This window comes from Saimiri boliviensis, chromosome 2 (assembly GCF_048565385.1).
Source record: "Saimiri boliviensis isolate mSaiBol1 chromosome 2, mSaiBol1.pri, whole genome shotgun sequence".
Taxonomy (NCBI): Eukaryota; Metazoa; Chordata; class Mammalia; order Primates; family Cebidae; genus Saimiri; species Saimiri boliviensis.
The window spans coordinates 80,894,923-80,917,527 of NC_133450.1; the positions used below are offsets into that span (position 1 = coordinate 80,894,923).

At 39.9% G+C, this 22,605-nt stretch overlaps 1 protein-coding gene and 1 long non-coding RNA gene across 10 annotated transcripts in view; one reads left to right on the forward strand and one right to left on the reverse strand.

Annotated features, from left to right (window-relative positions):
* LOC104651540 (uncharacterized) overlaps positions 1-22,605 on the reverse strand; it is a 100,474-nt gene that overhangs the window by 11,072 nt on the left and 66,797 nt on the right. For 3 of the 9 annotated variants that reach the window (XR_012516271.1, XR_012516273.1, XR_012516274.1), the window contains exon 9: positions 17,886-21,184. This is a non-coding gene — a long non-coding RNA (uncharacterized LOC104651540). Of the gene's footprint in view, positions 1-2,105; positions 21,185-22,605 lie in introns of those variants that run through there. The other 6 variants (XR_012516278.1, XR_012516275.1, XR_012516272.1 and 3 more) reach the window with 6 other exon arrangements.
* On the forward strand, positions 173-17,892 carry GATM (glycine amidinotransferase). Its single transcript, XM_003928903.4, has 9 exons — positions 173-322; positions 1,893-2,111; positions 9,433-9,628; positions 10,698-10,888; positions 12,127-12,264; positions 12,425-12,589; positions 14,099-14,162; positions 14,939-15,055; positions 16,774-17,892. The coding sequence occupies exons 1-9, from the start codon at positions 254-256 to the stop codon at positions 16,884-16,886; spliced, it is 1,272 nt and encodes a 423-aa protein (XP_003928952.1). The 5' UTR covers positions 173-253; the 3' UTR covers positions 16,887-17,892.

Sequence of the window (22,605 nt, forward strand, 5' to 3'; positions counted from 1 at the left end):
CAAGCGTCGGTGGCTCGAACCAGCGCCCGCGGAGCTTTCCAACAGTTCCTAATTCGGAGCGCTCCGCCGGCCCCACCACCTGTTCCCGGCAGCCAATAGGGCCGCGAGGGGCGGCCGGGGCGGAGCGCGGCTACAAAAGGCCACGGGCCCCGCGCGCCCGCCCACCCCGCTCCGTGCGCGCTCTAGGGAAGGCTCGGAGGGACACGGCTGAGGGCCAGGAACATTCCGCGCGTGGACCAGCCGGGCCGGGGCGATGCTGCGGGTGCGGTGTCTGCGCGGCGGGAGCCGCGGCGCGGAGGCGGTGCACTACATCGGGTCTCGGGTGCGTGCGCCACGGGCCTCATCTGGCCACCGCGTGACTCACCCTCGTTCGGCCCTGCGGTCGGCGTGGACCACCCGCTGGCTCCCCGGAGCCGCCGCCTTCCCTCGCTTTCCCCAGCCAGAATTGCACGAGAGTGTCCCTTCTGGTCTCCCTGGGAAGCTCAGCTTCTAAAGCCTTTGCAGGCTCCAGGAGCTGGGCGGTGTCACCCGGGCAGGGGGAGCTTGCGTTGCGGCCCCACCCCTTGGGGTCCACTTGCTATATGCGCGTCTGCGGCCTGCTGGCCCAAGGCGCAGGGGACGCCGCCCTCCTCTACCGGACCTCTGTGCGCTTCACCAAGCTCCCCACTGGGAGCGAGGGGCTGGGACAACCGGGACTCCTCTTAGTAAAAGGGTGGCGTTATTAGGTTTCAATACCCTGGGTGGGCGTCAAGCTGGGGAGATTTCTGAAAAAAATGCGTGTGGGATGGATGGATGGGGAGAAGAAGCAAGCAAAGTGGGAATCGGGGACGGGGAGCGAGCGACCAGATTCACTCTAAGTGTAGCATGAGTTCCCGCGTCTGGAGAGGAGTCGGGGCGAGTGCAGCCTGTAAGCAGTTTCTACGCGCCCCGCCCTCGGCTGCCTAGGATGCAGACCCTACCCTGCTCCTAGGACTGGAATCGCCCCGACATTCTGGCTTTCCCTCAGCAACTGGTTCCTGAACAGCTGTGACTCTACGTCTTGCTTCTGCCTCCACCCGAGTTACCCTCCTGCCCACTTCCTAAGGCTTTTAACAGAGCAGGACAGAGATTTGGGGGTTGAGGTTTGCTCAGGGGTTGAGGGATCCTCCCTGCTCTAGATTTTATAGGCCGTGCTTTTTAAAAAAGGCTTTTGAGGTTTCTAGATCTCCTTTTTAGTTGTTTGAATTTGTGCCTGGGTTAATCCTGATCTTGGCTAGGGTACTGTGGACCATCTGTAAAATGAGCAGATGGCAGTGGCTCACTCTCAGAACTGAAGCGCCAAAGAATGCAAAGTGTATGTCAAAGATGAAGAAATTTTGACTTGAAGCTAGTTATTCGGAAAGATAAGGTCCTTTACAAATGCTCCCACCTTTTCATTTATAAATAATAAAATAAAATAAAAAGCCTAATATTGGTAACCTTTGATACTGAAGGGGGAAGGAGGTTCTGTCCCCAGCTGGGACTGGCAGGAAGTTACACAGCAGTTGTTTATGGTTTTCTGAGGAGGACTGACCCATCATCTGCAAAAGAGCTGCTTTAAAGCTTGAGTGCAGGAATGCATTCTGAGATAAACACAGGGTTGTATGGTCGCTGGGGACAAAGTATTCTTAGGAGTTTTAAAGAGTTACAACACTTAATAGATAAGAAGACAATTTGTAGATAAACAAGAGTGTTAAAATATTACCTGTAATCCCACTACCCACCTACTCACTATTAACATCTTGGTTTACGCTATTCTAAAGGCGTTTAAGTGGCAATGCTATGCTGGGTTTTTACCCCATCTCCACTTCCTCCTCCCCTCAAGTACTGTATAGAGCAACGCAATACAATAATCTTTTCTTTGTTCTTGGAAGCTTGGACGAAACTTCACAGGATGGGTGCAGCGAACTTTCCAGAGCACCCAGGCAGCTACGGCTTCCTCCCGGAACTCCTGTGCAGCTGACGACAAGGCTACTGAGCCTCTGCCCAAGGACTGCCCTGTCTCTTCTTACAACGAATGGGACCCCTTGGAGGAAGTGATAGTGGGCAGAGCAGAAAACGCCTGTGTTCCACCATTTACCGTGGAGGTGAAGGTAAGACAAGGCTTATTCACATGTCTGAAAGTTTGTTCCCTCCTCACCTGCTGCTGTTACCCCTCTGACTGCTTTCCCTTCTGCTTACTCCCCAGACCTCTCAGTCCAGTGGTTAATTATCTTACCTGACACCTTTGTGGTATTCGATACCATTTACATCAACCATAATTGCTTCCTTCCTGTAGCTCTTCCCTTGGATTCTGAGAGCTTTTCTGGGAATAATAGTTATTTTACTGTCCTCAGATCTTCTTCCTTCATGGCCTGTAATGCCGAGGTTGAACAGAATTTCATTTTCAACCCCCTTCTCTTAGCCGTTCTCACAGCTACCCCTCCCACCTCCACTCTGGTCCGGATCTCTGTATTGAACTCCGTCCAGATCAACGTGTTAAATTCCTTACGGGATGTTGCCACAGGACTTCAAACTTGGCACATCTGGAGTTCAGTTGCCAGCCACCCTCTTCATTCCTTCCTTTTAATTATTGGCATCCCTTTTTAACAACCTAAAACACAAAAGAATCATCTTTGATTTCTCCTTATGTCACATCTTCCACATCTGTTCTCCAAGGTTTAACAAGGCTTTTGTCAAAATGGATCTTGCCTCATTCCTCTGCCTTGCCTTTCCCTAAGGGTCAGGAGCTCATCTGCTGCCTGGAGTATTGCAGTTAACTCCTAATTGGTCACCGCTACTCACTGTTCTCACCAAACCACCTTCCAGCTGCAATCTAAGTGATTTTTAAAAACTCAAATGTGATGTTACTAGACTTCTTCTTTTCCTCTTCTACTTTGCTGCCCACTGCCCCCTCCCCACTTTGCTTAGGATAAAGTCCTCATAGTATTCAAGATCCTTCACAATCTGGCTCTTGTCTGCATTTCCAGGATTCTCCATTCCAGTTATTGACTTATTTTAGAGATGTGTTAGTACAGCAGATCAGCAGGTGTTCATTTCTGGTCAAATCCCCCTCTCCCCTAATGTCCTATCCTGGTTTTCAGCAGACTTTTAAGACAACCATATAAGGCAGCTAAACTAGACAACTCACTGCTTCCTCACAAGCCCTGCATCTTTGCCCCTACCTAAGTCTTTTCCACCCATCTTCCCGTGCCCTTTAGTTTGTAGTTTATACCTCAACACCTAGCTTCAATGACACCTTCCAGGGATTTCCCTGGCAACAAGTAATATCTCCCTTTTTAAAAACTCCTATTGGTTTTTACGTGTAATATTCTTATGTCCAGGGCCTCTATGGGCTGGTGTTCAGGTTCTATACTGCATAAGGGTCCCATATCTAAGGGAGCACATCCACACTGTAGACACAGACTTCTATTAATAATGTGTTACAAATATATCTTTAATGTCCTTAAATTCTTCCTGAATATTTACACTTTACCTTGTAAAGTGGATTGAGGAAAGTAGTTCTGTAACAGTATTGTCATGGTCCTCAGAAATATTGCCTACCATGTACCAGGACCTGGAGGTATTAACATAAAAGATCTTCCTTTCTATTTGAAGAGATATGATGTTCACATAGAAATGAAGACCAAGTATCTTATTCCAGTTGACTAGCAAGGCAGTTGAAGTGTCTGGAAAGCTAAGGAAAGAGGAATGACCCAAGTGCTGGCCAGTTACGAAGTCTTTTTGAAGGAAAGGACTCCTGAGTTAGACCGAGAAGACAGGGAAATAGAAAAAGTAATAACTTCTAATTGTTCGGAAACTTCCTTTGGTTCTGATATTTGGAATTTGATGAGAAGATTAATTTATATGACATCCACATGTTTTTAAAAGGCATAGTCTTTTTTTTTCTTTTTTTCTTTTCTTTTTTTTTTTTTTTTTTTTGAGACAGAGTTTTGCTCTTGTTACCCAGGCTGGAGTGCAATGGCGCGATCTCGGCTCACCGCAACCTCCATCTCCTGGGTTCAGGCAATTCTCCTGCCTCAGCCTCCTGAGTAGCTGGGATTACAGGCACGTGCCACCATGCCCAGCTACTTTTTTGTATTTTTAGTAGAGACGGGGTTTCACTATGTTGACCAGGATGGTCTCCATCTCTTGACCTCGTGATCCACCCGCCTTGGCCTCCCAAAGTGCTGGGATTACAGACTTGAGCCACCGCGCCCGGCGGCATAGTCTTTTAAATCTCTCCTTGAAAAGTCCCATCCCCTAACCATTATAAGTGGGTGAAATTAAAGTTTAAATCCAGGCAATAATTTATTATTCTCCTTGTCTTTAAAGATAGACTTTCATATTGTGATTTTATGGAATCAGAATTCTCAGACATAATTTTGAGTTGTCATTTGATTTATGACTTTAGACTTTGTCATTTCATGGGCTTGTGGAAAGTGTACCATGCTGAAGTCAGGGGTCTGGTATTAATTAGGTATTTGATAAAAGCTTGATAGCTAGTCTTGGTTAATCAGCTATTTGACCTTGTACAAGATTCCACAAATTTCTGGGCCAGAGTAAAATGAAGATATTAAGAGGTTTACTATCTACCGAACAGGATTAAGGATTAATCTAAAGGTAAAAGGTTACATGTTAAGTATTTTAAAGGTTAAAATTACAACTTATTATAGTTATATGGATCTAGTTTGCCAGTTACATTCCAAAGGTACTTTGGGGTTGTAATAGTTGTAGATATCAGTAACATTAGCAGTGTTGATTTCATTTATTTGTCTGGTTCTTTTTGTTTGTTTGTTTTTTACTCTGTCTCTCTTTTACTCTCAGGAAATAATAGTTAATTCTGTTTCATGCCATGTGCTAAGCCTGGTTTTGAGGGAGAAAAAAGTAAATCTAAGACGTGCATGGCTCCTAGCAGGCAAGGCCATGCCTCATAGTAGAGAAGAATGACACATATATTCATCAGTTTGGGAACAATAAAAGAAAAAATAATGTAGCAAACTGTCTATAGGCAATCAGAGCAGAAGATGTTGGAAGATATAAGTGCTAGAGAAATTTTCAGGAAAGGTATGTGGAACGTAATTGTTAGGAAGCATTTTTTAAAGCTCTGTGACTTTATTCTGCAAAATATAGTAAATATTTGCTATCAAATTCCTTTTTTGTTTTGCTTTTGTCTTTTTTTTTTTTTCCAAAGAGATGGGGTTTCTCCATGTTGGCCAGGCTGGTCTCGAACTCCTGACCTCAGGTGATCTGCCCACCTCGGCCTCCCAAAGTGCTGGGATTACAGGCGTGAGCCACCGCGCCCGGCCTGCTTCTGTCTTTTTAAAAATAAAACCCTTGATAAAGGACCTTTTATAAAATACAAGATTAATCAAGATTAGTGTAATATAAGCTTATACATACATTAAATACATTTCTATTGTTATTTTTTTAGCCTTCCAAAGACAGTATTTAAAAATTCACTTGGCAAACCTCTGTAAAGGATTTTAGGCTTTGAAAGACTATAGAGGTTCAAGGAATACAGACATATATTTGCAACAGATTATTAAAAACATCATATGCTGAGCATCTAATATAGTGTTAGTTATCTTGCAGACAACTTGGTAAATGATTGTTAGCTCATTTAGCAGGGTTATAAAAGAAGTGTAAACCCATTTCTAGATATTTCTTATAAAATGTATTGTGCCCTGATCATTTGGACTTTGTCCAAAATCTTTGTCAGATTATAAACTACAAGAAAAATTCACATTTGTTCAAATAACTTTTTTCTCCCAGGAAAGTTTAATTTATCAAGGCAAGCTTCACTCTGTACAAATAGTCACGGAGGGAGGATACTTTGGAATGAGTCTGGCAAGACAGCATAACTCTGCATCTCCTGTAACCCAGTGTTAAATTTTCAAAGGCTTCTTGTCCCTAGTGGATTGTAGGAGATGTGCCTGGCATGAGAAAGAGGAAGTGGTGAATGGATAAGTAGTACCAGCATGTGTCTGAGAGGAATATAAAGAGTCATTATTATCCTCTTTCTGGTTGCTGTTGCAGAAATTCATAGGAGTAGAAAACAGTGGAGTGCTTTTATTTTGTTTTTTTGAAAGGGCAGCTTGGTCTTTAAAAATGTTTAATGCTGATAACATTTTTCATAGGCCAGAAATTCAGTCTGCTGTTTGCCTACAGATCTTTAAAAGTAAAAGAACTAATTAAGGCAGGGTGCAGTGGTTTATGCCTGTAATCCCAACACTTCAGGAGGCCCAGGTGGGCAGATCACGAGATCAAAAGATCAAAACCAGCCTGGCCAACATGGTGAAACCCTGTCTCTACTAAAACTACAAAAATTAGCTGGGCGTGGTGGCATGCGCCTGTAGTCCCAGCTACTCAGGAGGCTGAGGCCGAATTGCTTGAACCCAGGAGCTGGAACTTGCAGTGAAATCATGCCACTACACTCCAGACTGACAACAGAGCGAGACTCCATCTCAAAAAATATATATATATGGGGGATAGGGAAGGGATAGCAGTGGGTGGGGGGATAGGGGAGGGATAGCATTAGGAGAATTACCTAATGTAGATGATGGGGTGATGGATGCAGCAAACCACCACAGCACATGTATACCTATGTAACAAACCTGCACATTATGCACAGGGACCCCAGAACTTAAAGTATTAAAAAAAAAGAATTTAAAAAAAAAAGAACTAATTAACGATTCAGACCCCAGGGGTCAGCAAACTTTGTCTATCAGATAAGTAATTTAGGCTTTGCGGACTATCGGTCTTTGTTGCAACTACTCAACTCTCAACTGTGCCACTGTAGTGCAAAAGTAGCCAGATAGACAATATGTAAACAGATGAGTGTGCCTGTGTTCCCATAAAACTTTATTTACAAAAATGGGCAGTAGGCCAAATTTGGCCCATGGACCTTTGTTTACCAACTTCTATTTAAGAGTTTCACTGGCATCATTCAGTTTTTCTAAAGACATGTTTCTTGGCTTATTTCCTATTTACCAAGCTGGGTTCCAGTGTAACCGATGTGAACCTGGATATTGAACTAACAAGAGACAAGTCTACTTTCATATATTTCATATTTATCAGACTGAAATAAAAATGGAAGTAGAGACACAAAATCTAGAAAAGATACTGTCTTTGACATTAAAGAGCTAAATATCTAGATATTTGGTCAGTTTTGATGAGGAAAAGCCATTGGGACAATTTGAACCTGTTAAGCAATTCCATTCTTAAAAGTTTTTACATATCTAGTTAGAAGTGTTCAAACCAGCATAACATGGCCAAGTCCCATGGTGTATTAAGGACACTATTTGAGTAAGAATCAGAGCACTTGAGTTCTAGTCCTGCTTGTCCAGATAGTTAGCAAGCATGTGACCTCCTAGAGCCTCTTTCCTTACATGTGAAATAAGCACATGAGAACTTGCCCTGTTTCTTTGATGGGATAGTTGGGAGACCAAATAAGAATACCCAGCTAAAGTAGACACACTCTGACACACTTGAGCCGATAACCAAGTTTTACACCTTCTTTCTGGTACTTACTGCTTTCTGAAATTATGTGATTTTTAGTGGAGACTCTTATATCTGACATGATCAGGACTAATAGTTGGTCAGTTCATCAATTATATAAAGAAACATTTTTAAAATACATGCTTTAAACATTTTTAAACAAAAATTTAAATTTAAAACATTTTTAACTTAAAATATATCAATGTACGTTGCTTTGCTAATCCTTTAATGAAGATTTAAGGCTTTTTCATAGAGTTTGGATTCTGTGATTGGAGTTCTGCTTCATCTAGCTTGAAAAATGGGAAGATACATCACATACATTTTTCAATGTATTTATGCAGATTGAGAACTTAAGACTATGCAAAACAATCTGAATGGATAATCTTTCTAGATTTCTACATTTTTCAAAACCAATATTTTGGCCAGGTGCGGTGGCTCACACTTGTAATCCCAGCACTTTGGGAGGCTAAGGCAGGTGGATCATGAGGTCCAGAGTTTGAGACCAGCCTGGCCAACATGGTGAAATCCCCTCTTTACTAAAAATACAAAAAGTTAGCCAGGCATGGTGGCAGGGACCTGTAATCCTAGCTACTCAGGAGAGTGAGGCAGGAGAATCGCCTGAACTTGGGAGGCGGTGGTTTCAGTGAGCTGAGACCACATCACTGCACTCCAGCCTGGGCAACAGAGTAAGACTCCATGTAAAAAAAAAAAAAAGAGAGAGAGAGAAAAGAAAAGAAAACCAATATTTTACAGCTGTTGCACCTACCCTAATTCAAGAATAATTTTTAGCAAATTGATTATTTTTAAAGCATTCACCTGTTTTCTGTTTGGTTGTCTTTTAAAATATGTTTAGCCGTAGAAACTTTCTAAATTTTTTTTTCAGCTACTAAAAATTTGTGACTTTGCTTATCAGATCATTTTCTTCTATGACAAAAAGACCTGAAGAGATTTGAGAGCTGAGTGGATTAGAAAGAATAGAGGTGTGGTTGGCATGAGGTGTATTGACAGGGAAGTACTAAAGGCAGACTTGCATTATCACACAATTTTGTCAAGTGTTAATTCTGTTGAATGCGAAAATCAATAATGGTTATTGGTTTTTTTTGAGATGAAGTCTCACTCTATTTCCCAGGCTGGAGTGCAGTGGTGTGATCTTGGCTTACTGCAACCTCTGCCTCCTGGATTCAAGCAGTTCTCCTGCCTCACCCTCAGGCATGTGCCACCATGCCCAGCTAATTTTTGAATTTTTAGTAGAGATGGGGTTTTGCCTGTTGGCCAGGCTGGTCTTGAACTCCTGACCTCGAGCAGTCTGCCCACCTCAGCCTCCCAAAGTGCTGGGATTACAAGCTGAGCCACCATCCCTGGCCAATAATGGGGCTTTAAGAGAAATAAAGCATATTTGAAAGTATGGTCCTGATATTAACAGGACAAAATACCTTTTTTTCCCCCTCACAAAATACCTTGAGGTGCTGTTTTCCAGACGATTCCAAGATGCATAGGTAGCCATAGTTTTGGCTTAGTATAAGTGCTTTTATTCTCTTACGCTAGTTTGTGTGTTCTTGTTTAATTTCATTGAGGCTCTCTAACGGAAGTGCTGTGTCCTGTTCTGTCTGCAAAACATGGTAAAAAAAAAACTGACCAAGAGGATTCCAAGCCTGTCTGAAGGTAAATGTGCTGTTAGTGGTTGGGCATGAGATCTCAGGCAGAAGGAGCCAAAAGGCCTCAAAATATCAAGATATTTCAGAGTTCTTCATTCAACAGATACCCAGTGTCTCCCCAAAGAGCTCATGTGCTCAGTGCTAGGGATTAGCACTGAACACGACATGGTTGCAGTCTCAGTTCCCATACCTTATACAAAGAGCTGTTCACTGCCTATGAACCTATCCTGAGCTGTATTTTTCTCCTGTAAGTATTGCATTTATTTGTTTCTACTTCCAGGCCAACACATATGAAAAGTACTGGCCATTTTACCAGAAGCATGGAGGGCATTATTTTCCCAAAGATCATTTGAAAAAGGCTGTTGCTGAAATTGAAGAAATGTGCAATATTTTAAAAATGGAAGGAGTGACAGTGAGGAGGCCTGACCCCATTGATTGGTCATTGAAGTATAAAACTCCTGATTTTGAGTCTACGGGTAAGTGATGTTACCTAACTAAACTGCCAGTGTCTGAGTTTTCAATGTCTTTCTTAATGTGTAAGGGGAAAACTCCAAAAAATTTCTTGGGAGAGTCCTTTGGTTTGCTAGTTCTTGAAAACTTTAAAGATTTATTTAGGAACGGTTTGGTCCATGTTGATATGATTAAGATGTATACAGTCTAAACTCCATTTCGTCTAGTGGAATCTCCTTGAAAGAACAATTTTTCCTAAACTTTATAGTCATTTCCTTACATAAGAACAGTGGATTCATTTAATTTTATGCAAGAACAAAAATTTAAAGGGGAATAGAAACATTTACATTTTATTTTTAACTGACATTGCTGTACTACTGTTCTTGTGCCTTAGGTCACTGTTCTAATTTCTAGCTTTAGATTGATCCTTGGCTCAAATTTTATCTGTGATACTGATAGTCCTTTAAGAGCTCTGTTTCTGTATAGCAAGAAAGGAGCTTACAAATGGTGAAAGCTTGGTGGTTCAAGATCTCTTTGTACAAGGACTTTATTCCTTCACTTTTTTCCTTTTCCTTTTTTTCTTAGCTTCCCCACCACCACACAGAATTCATGTTAGCAATCTAATGTGTATGATTCAAATTTTTTGCCATTTTCATACTTATACACATGTATTTTTAGTAATTTTTTAACAAAAAAAGAGGTCATATTATATAGACTTTTTTTTTTTAAGACAGAGTCTCACTCTGTCACCCAAGCTGGAATGCAGGGGCACGATCTCTGCTCACTGCAGCCTTCACCTCCTGGTTCAAGAGATTCTTCTGCCTCAGTCTCCTGAGTAGCTAGGATTACAGGCACCTGCCACCATGCCCAGCTAATTTTTTTTGTATCCTTTTAGTAGAGATGGGGTTTCACCATGTTGGCCGGGTTGGTCTCGAACTCCTAACCAATCTGGTCAGGATCAAGTCATCTGCCTGCCCTGGCTTCCCAAAGTGCTGGGACTACAGGCATGTGCCACTGTGCCTGTCCCTATAGAGACCTTTTTTGTTTTGGCAATGAACACTACTGAAGTTGTCATGGAATTTTTTGGTCTGACAGGTTTATACAGTGCAATGCCTCGAGACATCCTGATAGTTGTAGGCAATGAGATTATTGAGGCTCCCATGGCATGGCGTGCACGCTTCTTTGAGTACCGAGCATACCGGTCAATTATCAAAGACTACTTCCACCGTGGTGCCAAGTGGACAACAGCTCCTAAGCCCACAATGGCTGATGAGCTTTATGACCAGGTGAGTCCCTAATAATAGGCTAGCTTATTACTAGTTTTTCTAAATGATCCACAAAGAGTAAGATAATCTAATACCTTGTCTATATTATACATTTTAGAAATAGAAAACATCATCTTATTTTTGAAAGCGATTGATTTATGATGAATATGATAAGAGTAAATGATCCTACGATAATAATAATAATAGCTAACATTTTTTGGTGCTTACTTTGTTCTGGGTCCTGGGTTAAACCCTTTATTTACATCCTCAATCCTGTTTGTTTTTCATAACAACCCTAAGGATACTGTAGTATTATCCCATTAGAGGGGGAAAAACTTGCCTACAAGTGTACCACTATTCATTAGTGGAACCAGAAAAGCCACTATACTGAAGTTCACTTTCTTCTTCTAGAAAAAAGAACATGGTCCACAGGCCAAATTCACAGTAAAATGAAATATATGTTCCTTATTAAATCAGTTACCATTTGATCTTTTATAGAAAAAATTTAAAAATCAAAATTGCTTCTAGGGGTTTAAAGACAGAAATAAATAATGAATTAATTTTGCCACTCCCAATTAAATTTGGCAGGGGAAACACGGCATCTCAATTTATGGTATGAGTGAGGCTCAGGACCAAATTCCCTTTCTAAAAGAACAGAATGACTTCATCCAGTTGACTTTCCATGTGGGTCATGGAATATTTTCAGAATCAGATACTGCCTCACCATTTTTTTTCCTGAGTCCCCTCTCATCCTCAGGGGATACATTCCAGCCCCTCAGTTGATGCTGTTACTCAACTCTATATTTTGTTTTTTCCTATATATGCATACCTATGATAAAGTTCAATTTACAAATTAAGCACAGTAAGAGACTAATAACAAGAATTAATAATAAAATGGAACAATTATGTAAATATATTTTACTAAAAGTTAGGTGAGTGTAGTATCTCTGTTTCTCTCAAAATATCTTAATATTTTGGGATGACACTTGACTGTGAGTAACTGAAACCATGGAAAATGAAATCATATGTAAAGGAGGACTGCTACATCAGGAAATTACTGTAAAGCCTAGTTTCTTGTTTTATTGTTGTTTTGGTTTATTTATCATGGACCTGTTTTTTTCCCAGGCCTGTCTGAGTCTAGAACTGAGTAGTAATATTTTGGGAAATAATGTTAAACTAATTTTTTTAGTACTGTATGACTTACAAATAATTTTCTCAAGATCCAATGCATTGAGTGTGTTTATTCTTGTTCCAATTAGGCTTATCCCATCCACTCTGTAGAAGACAGACACAAATTGGCTGCTCAGGGAAAATTTGTGACAACTGAGTTTGAGCCATGCTTTGATGCTGCTGACTTCATTCGAGCTGGAAGAGATATTTTTGCACAGAGAAGCCAGGTTAATGCAGGCTGCCTCTGAAATTTCACACTATATTACTGGATTCTTTATTTCCAAATTAAAATATTGTGATCCTAAATTTTTTTCACTTTGAATGTTTTGAGTTTTCTAGACATAGAACCAAGTATTTATAGATTGTATCTCTTTCTTTTGTTTTCAGGTTACAAACTACCTAGGCATTGAATGGATGCGTAGGCATCTTGCTCCAGACTACAGAGTGCATATCATCTCCTTTAAAGACCCCAATCCCATGCATATTGATGCCACCTTCAACATCATTGGACCTGGTCTTGTGCTTTCCAACCCTGACCGACCATGTCACCAGGTAAGAGATTTCTTGGAACTCTGGAAAAGCAACAGAATCTAGTAACTAAAATAATTGCTACTGGTTTTTTTTGTTGTTGTTGTTTGTTTGTTTGTTGAGACGGAGTCTTGCTCTTTTGCCCAAGCTGGAGTGCAGTGGCGTGATCTCTGCTCACTGCAACCTCTGTCTCCCAGGTTCAACCGATTGCCCAGCCTCAGGTGCCGAGTAGCTGGGACTACAGGCGTGCGCCACTATGTCCAGCTAATTTTTTAAATATTTTTAGTAGAGACGGGGTTTCACCATGTTGGCCAAGCTGGTCTCAAACTCCTGACCTCAGGTGATCTGCCCGCCTCAGCCTCCCAAAGTGCTGGGGGCCACTAATTGCCACTTTTATTTTAAGCACTTCCATGATTCCTAATGGTTCTAAATGACAGATTCAGCAATACTCAACATTATTATGATCGAACATTGGATTTCCTATGGTTTATTACAAGATGTCCAATATGCAGAAATATACATAGTTGACACAATAATTAGTATGGGATCATCAGACTTTGGCTGCTTGCTATTGTCAAAGCTTCCAGTTTGTGCATATGTGTGTATTTTTATCAATCAGGGTGCTATTATCTCATAATTTGCAGTAGTGGTTCCACAGCAGTGAACTGTAGACAAGATGATCCCTGCATGGCCAGGGAAATGCCACTGGGCAATGGCTATCTTCCCTCTACAGTAGGTTAGGCTCCCATTGGCCAACCCTGCTCTGTAGGGAGAAGCAGAGCCACTGCATGGCAGCTGGTCTATCCCCTTCACCTGCAGTCTCCTACTCTCTGTCCACAGCTCCCTAATTCCAGTTAGGTAGTGAGTGATTTTCTGTTATTTACAAGGCTGTAGTACAAGTTTTAAAAACCACTATTATACTGTGTCACTGTTCATTTCTGTTTTTTATTTTTATATCCAATGGCCACCCCTTCTTATTCATTTCATTTTATTATTTATTCATACAGTAAGTGGGTATGTGAACACAGGGATGGCTGAGTTGTAAAGGTCACTAAGAACAATATGGTTCTTTGAGAATGCATAGTTAACATCTGTCTTTATACCATGGTTTTAGATTCAAAGTGATGGGCAAGGAAATAGAAGGACTATGGGTTTGACATACATTTTTGTTTTCTTGTAACTAAATAGGAAATTTTTTCAATTTTTAAAATGAGAATTTCTTAAGGAAATTGTCTTTGGTATCTTAAGTCTCTGAAACCTGAGAAAAGTGTAAGACTATCTTTAAAAGCTTTAACATTTCTGTTACTTTTCAACTTTAATTTGGGGATTTTATGTACATTTTTAATTAGGATTCGGACAAAATCATCAAATGTTTAGAAATTTTAATTTATTTATTTTGGAAGCTGAGAAGACAGCTTATCAAAAATAATTATTAATGATAAGGGCTATTAGAGACTAAGAATAATAATAGTATATGTAGATTTAAGGATTTGGGTTTTTGTTTTGTTTTGTTTTGTTTTTTTGGTCTTACAGATTGATCTTTTCAAGAAAGCAGGATGGACTATCATTACTCCTCCAATACCAGTCATCCCAGACGGTATGTTTATTTTCATACACTGATAAACTAAAATGATTACTTTAGTGACCAAGGATCTTTTGCCTCTAGAAAGCAAATGTTAGCAGCTTAGAAAAAGTGTTTCCTCAGTAAAGTGTAAAGTGGTGCTTTGGATTACGAGCATCAGAACAAGGCTGGGACCTGTGTTTGCAAGTTTTTCTTCCATAGATAATGAAGTGAGGAGAAGACAGACTAAAACAACATCACATAAAGCAAGATATGACTTTTTTTTTTTTTTTTTTTGAGACAGTGTCTTCGCTCTGTTGCACAGGCTTGAGTGCAGTTGTGCAGTTACAGCTCACTGTAGCCTCAGGCTCCTGGGCTCAAGTGATCGTTTCACTTCAACTTCCTAAGTAGCTGGGACTACAAGTGCAAGCCACTATGCCCAGCAAGTTGTTTTTTTATTTGTAGAGCTGGTGTTTTGCTATGTTGCCCAGTGAGACACCATCTCTGGGCAATAGTCTCAAACTCCTGGGCTCAAGGGATCGTCCCACCTCAGCCTCTCTAATGCTAGGATTACACCATGCCCAGCCAAGATAGGACTTTTAAAAGAAAACAGGGTAAAATTCAAATGTATAATGAGTATGGATTGATTCATACCATTTGTAGATAAATTGTTTTAAGATTAAAATAAGTGTTCACATGGAAAGTGAACTACTGAAAGAATTCAGCTGTCACTTTAATATTCTTCACTTGTAAATCCTTGCTTTAAACAAAAATGACAGCAGACATGGTTTAACAGTTGTTGCTGTTTTTAGATCATCCACTCTGGATGTCATCCAAATGGCTTTCCATGAATGTCTTAATGCTAGATGAAAAACGTGTTATGGTGGATGCCAATGAAGTTCCAATTCAAAAGATGTTTGAAAAGCTGGGTATGTACAACAAATGAAACATGTTGTCATACATGAAAATATTAAATGAGAATCACTAAAGAAATGACATGATAGGTTTGATATATGGTTTATCTAATTCAATTTGATTCCTTTTAGAAGCACCAAGTTATTGTTTAACAGAAGGTCAATATTTCTGTTTTCAACCATATGTAGCCCCAAAAAGTTGGAGATGTATCCTGAGCTCCTGAGACACTCCTTTAGCAATAAGTTTATCAATCTTATATGACTTAGCCAATCTCCTGGTGCCCATGTGTGGAAAACCACCCCTTTGAAGATGAGCAGATAGCTTGGTCAGCCCTTCTTCAATAAGAAATCATGTGGGTCCTTTAAAACCAGCCTGTCATCACATACTTTAAAGGACTCATAAGGGTACAGATACAGAAGTGACTTTTATGTGTGATAAGTACAGTTAACAAAGTAGTGAAGTGCAATAAAGGGTGTTATAAATCATTCAGTTTTGAACTGAAGAGCAGGACTGGGTTTTACTTAAGTAGAAGTTTACTTATCCTGATATTCAAAATTTAGACCAATGATTCCAGTACTATTGGGAAAAATGTTGAAGGAAAGGATTTTCATATGAGCTATTATAAAGGGGTGTGTGTGTGTGTGTGTGTGTGTGTGTGTGTGTGTGTGTGTGTGTTTAGAGACAGCTCTGTCACCCAGGCTGGAGTGTGGTGGTCCCACCTTGGCTCACTGCAACCTACACTTGCTGGGTTCAAGCAATTCTCCTGTCTCAGCTTCCTGAGTAGCTAGGATTACAGGCACACACCACCATGCCTGGCCCATTTTTGTATTTTCAGTAGAGATGGGGTTTCTCCAAGTTGGCCGGGCTGGTCTTGAACTCTCGACCTCAAGTGACCTGCCCACCTCTGCCTCCCAAAGTGCTGGGATTACAGGCATGAACCACCATGCCCGGCCAGGAAAGTCTTTCTGAATGACTCATGCCGCTGCCTTTTCCCTGGCTATACCAATGGATCCTTTAGTGACTTTGTAGCTTATCCCCCTTTAAAAATAATTAGTTCCTTGAGGAAGAAGAATAGATTTTCTTTTTAAAACCCTACTATGTCTAACACAACAGATATTTCTGAAATACTGTTGGTTAAATAGGCCAATCACATCACAGCCTTGTCATTGCAGATGGTACCAGATTAAACTGATTGTTGGATTTGCTTTGGTACCTGTGTAACCATACAAACCCAGATATTAAAATACCAGCTCTCTTCCATTGTTTCCTTAAGGTAGCCTGCTGAAGTTAATCTGTATCAGATAAACTCTCCTTATATGTGAATATGTAAAGTCAGTGTTTCAGGTCTGCTAAATTACGCTTTGCCTACTAAATTAACATGGTAAAATTAGAAAACAGTCTGACAAAGTAGTTAATATATAATTCTAAAAGGCCTTGAGATTTTAGTACTTGACCATTTTGAACATTTGGTAGGTATATCTGCTTAGTCTATTGACTTGTGAATAGTCAATAGAACAAAACTTCAGAGACTCTGTTGACTTTTTGGAGAAGATTTTATATTAGCAGATGAAATATATTTGGCAAAAATAAAATTGGAAGAGAAAAGATTAATCTGGGTTGGGTATCCATAAAGATTAGAACCACAGGATTCCTCCAGCTCTGTAGGCTCACTTTCTCTAGGAGAGGCTTCATGTTAGTCCATCTCACTGACCTCATCTCTCTTTCAATGCAGGTATCAGTACCATTAAGGTTAACATTCGTAACGCCAATTCCCTGGGAGGAGGCTTCCACTGCTGGACCTGCGATGTCCGGCGCCGAGGCACCCTACAGTCCTACTTGGACTGAACAGGCCTGATGGAGCTTGTGGCTGGCCTCAGATACACCTAAGAAGCTTGGGTCAAGGTTCATTCTCCTGCTTAAAAAGCGCATGAACTGTAGTGCTTTAAACAATCATCTCCTTAACAGGGGTTGTAAGCCTGGTTTGTTTTTATTACTTTTCTTTGACATAAAGAAAATAACTTCTGCTACGTATTACTCTCTACTTCTAAAGTTATTTACTATTTGGCTTCAAGTATAAAATTTGGTGAATGTGTACCAAGACAAGAATTAGTCACCTGAGTAACTTGGGCACTAATAATTAACCATCTACCTCTGTTTTTAATTTTCTTTCCAAAAGGCAGCTTGAAATGTTGGTTCTAATCTTAATTTTTTCCTTTTCTATAGACTTGAGAATGTTTTTGGTTTGTTTTTGTTTTTGTTTTTTGTTTTCCAAATGAGAGGCTTAGAATGTACACAGATCCTAAATAGAATCAGATAATCTCTTTTTTCTCTAAAGGAGAGAAAGACTTAGAACATACATAGATCCTAAGTAGAACCACATAATTGTCTCTTTTTCTAATAAGGAATTTGGGTAATTTTTAATTTTTTGTTTTTTAAAAAATAACCTAGACTATGCAAAACATCAAAGTGAATTTTCCATGAATGTTTTTAATATTCTCATCTCAACATTGTGATATATGCTACTAAAAACGTTTTCATATGCATCTTACCTCATTTCAAGTGAATTATTTTGATCTTTTCCTCTTTCCAAAAATTTACAGGAAAGTTTAGTGTAATCGGACTTTGCTATTGGTTCCCATCCCTAAGTTTTGCTATTCAATATCTGATAGATACACTGCATCTTTGGTAATCTAAGATTTGTTTACAAATGTGCAGATTATTTAGAGCATAGACTTTAAAAGCATTAAAAAAAAACTAATGGAGATAAAACCTATATGCGATGCAAAATAATTTTAGTGTTGATATTGTATGTGTATTTTTATTCTAATAAACTTTTGTGTTCCAGATTGAATTTGGCTTTGGTCTAGTCATTTTAGTATAAGCAAATTATAGGAATGTGACTCTTGGGACAGAATTCTAATTCTCTAAAATAATCAACATATTCATCACAAAAGTAAACCTAATACTTACATTCAGAAATGCTTAGCAAAGTCAGATTTTAGTTTGTTCATTAGTTCATTCATTCATTCAAAAATATCTGAATATCTTCTGAGTATAAGGGAGAAATCCTAGGCCCTGGAAAGGAAGACTCTCTGTTCTTAAGTTGCGGAATGTTTCTTTTTTGTGAAAAATCTGCATAGAATATGTACTTTGAAATGAGTCACAGGTTTTAACCATACCCTTACTAAAGCCTTTAACTCCTTTGCATCCTGGTGGCCTTTTACATCCATTACAGAAACACCTGTTAGTCCTACACATGGACTGAATCCTGCTTGAGGAATCTATCCGGTTGTGTGGGTTGGTACATATTAGTATATATATTCACAGGCCTAAATACCACCTAGCATTTCTGTTACACAGCCCTCTGCCTCCTCCTCAGTAGCTATTCCAAACCTTCACTACATTTTCTCAGCTGATCATATTGTTGCATTTTTCACAGAGGAAATAGAGACCATCAGGCATTAGTTCCTTCAGTTTATAATCCCCTATAGATTTATACACATTTGTAGATTTTGGTTAGGTTTCTCCTCTCCTTTACAGTAAGTAGTTCTGCCTTATCCTCAGGGGATATGTTCCAAGACCCCAAGTGAGTGCCTGAAACCACAGGTAGTACCAAACCCTATATATACTGTGCCTTTTCTTATACACGCAGACCTATGAAACATTTTAATTAAGATTAAGTTAATCTGGTGCAACACATTGCTATCAGAACATGTTTTCTGTTCATGTCTTACAAATGAAATATAATGCCTTTTCCTTATTCATTTTTTTTTTTTTTTTTTGAGACGGAGTTTCGCTCTTGTTACCCAGGCTGGAGTGCAATGGCGCGATCTCGGCTCACTGCAACCTCTGCCTCCTGGGTTCAGGCAATTCTCCTGCCTCAGCCTCCTGAGTAGCTGGGATTACAGGCATGTGCCACCGTGCCCAGCTACTTTTTTTTTGTATTTTTAGTAGAGACGGGGTTTCACCATGTTGACCAGGATGGTCTCAATCTCTTGACCTCATGATCCACCTGCCTCAGCCTCCCAAAGTGCTGGGATTACAGGCTTGAGCCACCGTGCCCGGCCGCCTTTTTCTTCTTAACTAAGCACTTATCAACACACTGTGGCCATAACTTTTGCCATGTGTAGTGCGACAGCAAACCTAGCATGAATTTCTTTTTCCTTTATCACAACTTCACAGGAGATTCGTTCTTACCATGAATCTCAGCAACCTCAACATACAACTTTTTTCTTTTCTTGTTAAGAATTTTCACCTTTTCACTTAAAGAAAGCCACTTAGGCTTTTCTTTGGTATGTCCAAATTGCTAGCATGAAGACTTGCATTTGGGGTCATTATTAAGTAAAATAAGGTTACTTGAATACAAGGACTGTGATCTGCTAACGAGATGGCTATGAAATGACTGAAGGGCGGGTGATATATACAGTGCCATATGCTAGATGGGGGAGGATTCACATCCTAGGGGAGGGAGTGGAGTGGGCCAGTGCAAGATTTCATCATTCAGCTCAGAACAGCATGCAATTTAAAACTTATGAATTATTTATTTCTGGAATTTTCCATTTAATATTTTTGGACCATGGTTGACCACTGGTAACTGAAACTGCAGAAAGTGAAACTTCGGACGAAGGGACTACTATACTACCTAAGCTGCCAGAGAGAATAATCAGGCCTTCATCTCATTGCATGCATTTGCTTCTCAACCCTGTATAAAGGGTCACTTCTCACCCCACTGTAGAAAAAGAGGTGAACCTTCTGAGCAAGTCTAATCCACACAATCGTCCTTTGATCCTAATCTTTCTCATTTTTCAGAATTTGCTACACCAATTATCATTTTTCTTGTAACTCCAGTACCACCATTGCTCTGTGTGTGAGGGAATTTCCCCCCTCAGAAGAGTCATGCTCAAAACAATCCACAATGCAGTCTACATCCCTGATCCATGTTCAAGGCCTTATCATGACAAAATGATCACTCCTAGCCTGAGAGCTACCACTTGTCTTAAAATATCATAGAATCAAATAGATAATCAAAATGTATATACAGATTTCACACATTTTTCATAACCAGTTCGTTTGGACTTACACAGATAGCTGAACCAACCAAAAATTCTAGCATAAGCTTTCTCGTATATTTGTACTAACTTTACAATTCATTTGCTTACCTGATCTGTAGTAATGTGTACTTTGTAGTATGTATCTGTTTAGTGATTACAAACTATAATTATTGTTGCTGAAGTCAAAATATGCTTCAGGCCAACCCTGCTCCATAGGGATAATATTCTGAAGGGAATGTAGTTCAATCTCCCAATACATTTGATTGTTAATATCAGTATTATAAGTTTTATTAGCTTCTACAATATTATTTTTACCTAATTTCCTAACGGAGACCCACCTTTAATCCCCCTCATGTTAAATTGCAAGACACAGTTCTATAACTTTGTGAATGAGCCCTTTAATGCTTTGTTACTCATTTTTAAAAGCAGATTTTTTTTGGGGGGGGGGACACAGTCTCATTGTGTCACCCAGGCTAGAGTGCAGTGGCACAATCTCTGCTCACTATAACCTCTACCTCCTGGGTTCAAGTGATTCTCCCACCTCAGCCTCCCAAGTAGCTGGGATTACAGGCATGTGCCACCATACTCAGCTAATTTTTTTTTGTATTTTTAGTAGAGATGGAGTTTCACCATGTTGGCCGGGCTGGTGTCAAACTCCGGACCTCATGTGATCCGCCCGCCTGGGCATTCCAAAGTGCTGGGATTTATAGGCATGAGTATGTGGTCCTATTCCCTCCAATTTTCTATTAACCTATTACTTTGAGAGTGAAAAGTAATCTGATAAGCTTATTGGGTGTGATGTTTCAGTCCCTAATCCTGTGGAAGTCTTATAGTTAATTATAAACGGCATCATAAAGGAGAAAATATTTATGGGATTTTATAGGAAGTTAGAGGGACCCACAACTATTCTCTTCAAACTGCCAGGGTGTACAAATCCCAAGGCAGATAGCAAGGCTGAAAGTAGTGTGAGGTCAATGATGTACTCACCATGTTCACAAAATTTAGGGGGATCAAAAAATCCTCAGTAATCCAGAAAAATTTACTCCATATACGTATTAAAGATGGTACCTGATTGCTGGCATTCCCAAGTGCCTGAAAAAGCAAGCAAAAATTTTTTTTGAAAAAATGTAACATCCATCTAGGCTTCAATTTCTTTCTGACAATAAAATCTCAAATACAGAGTCCCCTACATAATCAAATACAGACAGATGCAGAAGGAGAAAACACCCCTCTAGCAAAACAACATTAAAAAGACACATCCACAGGGACTCCACATATCAGATTACCATACACAGACTATAAAGCATCATCCCACAGAGAAACCCCATATCCATTAGTAGTCACTCCATTTCTCCCCCAATCCTTACCCTCAAGTCTTAGGCTACTACTAACCTACTATTTGTCTCTATCATTTTGTCTATTCTGGACATTTCCTGTAAATGGAATCATTCAATAAGTGGTCTTTCGTGATGAGCTTCTATCACTTAGCAAAATATTTTCAAGTTTCATTCATTTTAAAGCTTGTATCAGTACCTCACGTATTCTTATGGCCAAATGAAATTCCACTGTATGGATTTATACATTTTATTTATCTATTAATCAGTTGCCAAATATTTAGGTTATTTCCACTTTGGGGCTGCCAAGAACACTTACATACAAGTTTCTGTATGGGCATATGTTTTCACTTTTCTTGAGGTATATACCTAGTAGTGGAATTTCTGGGTCATGTGGTAACTCTATGACTTACGGAAAAATGTCATAATAAAAAAGTAATAAGAATAAATATAAGCCCATTATTATACCCAATCAGTGTATTATTTGTATGATTCATTTGTATAACTATTTGTATAATTGTTGTATGATTTTTTTTTTCTTTGAGGCAGAGTTTTGCTCTTGTTACCCAGGCTGGAGTGCAATGGCGCGATCTCGGCTCACCGCAACCTCCGCCTCCTGGGTTCAGGCAATTCTCCTGCCTCAGCCTCCTGAGTAGCTGGGATTACAAGCACGAGCCACCATGCCCAGCTAATTTTTTGTATTTTTAGTAGAGACGGGGTTTCACCATGTTGACCAGGATGGTCTCGATCTCTCGACCTCGTGATCCACCCACCTCGGCTTCCCAAAGTGCTGGGATTACAGGCTTGAGCCACCGCGCCCGGCCTATTTGTTGTATGATTTTTAAAAGGCAATGAAAATGATCCAAAGGATGAAGTGGCTCCCATGTGAAGACAGACTAAAAAGATAAGAATTCGGTCTAGGAGGAGGAAAGTTGAGGAAGTTACAAAATCCAAATTATTGAAATAGCAATATAGTATCTTGACCAATCAGTTAACTATTGATTTAACAACTTTCAGTACACCTCAGTAAGGGAATATGACCTTGATTTAAAAAAAAAAAAAAAAAAAAAAAGCCGAGTACGGTGGCTCAAGCCTGTATTCCCAGCACTTTGGGAGGCCGAGGCGGGTGGATCACAAGGTCAAGAGATCGAGACCATCCTGGTCAACATGGTGAAACCC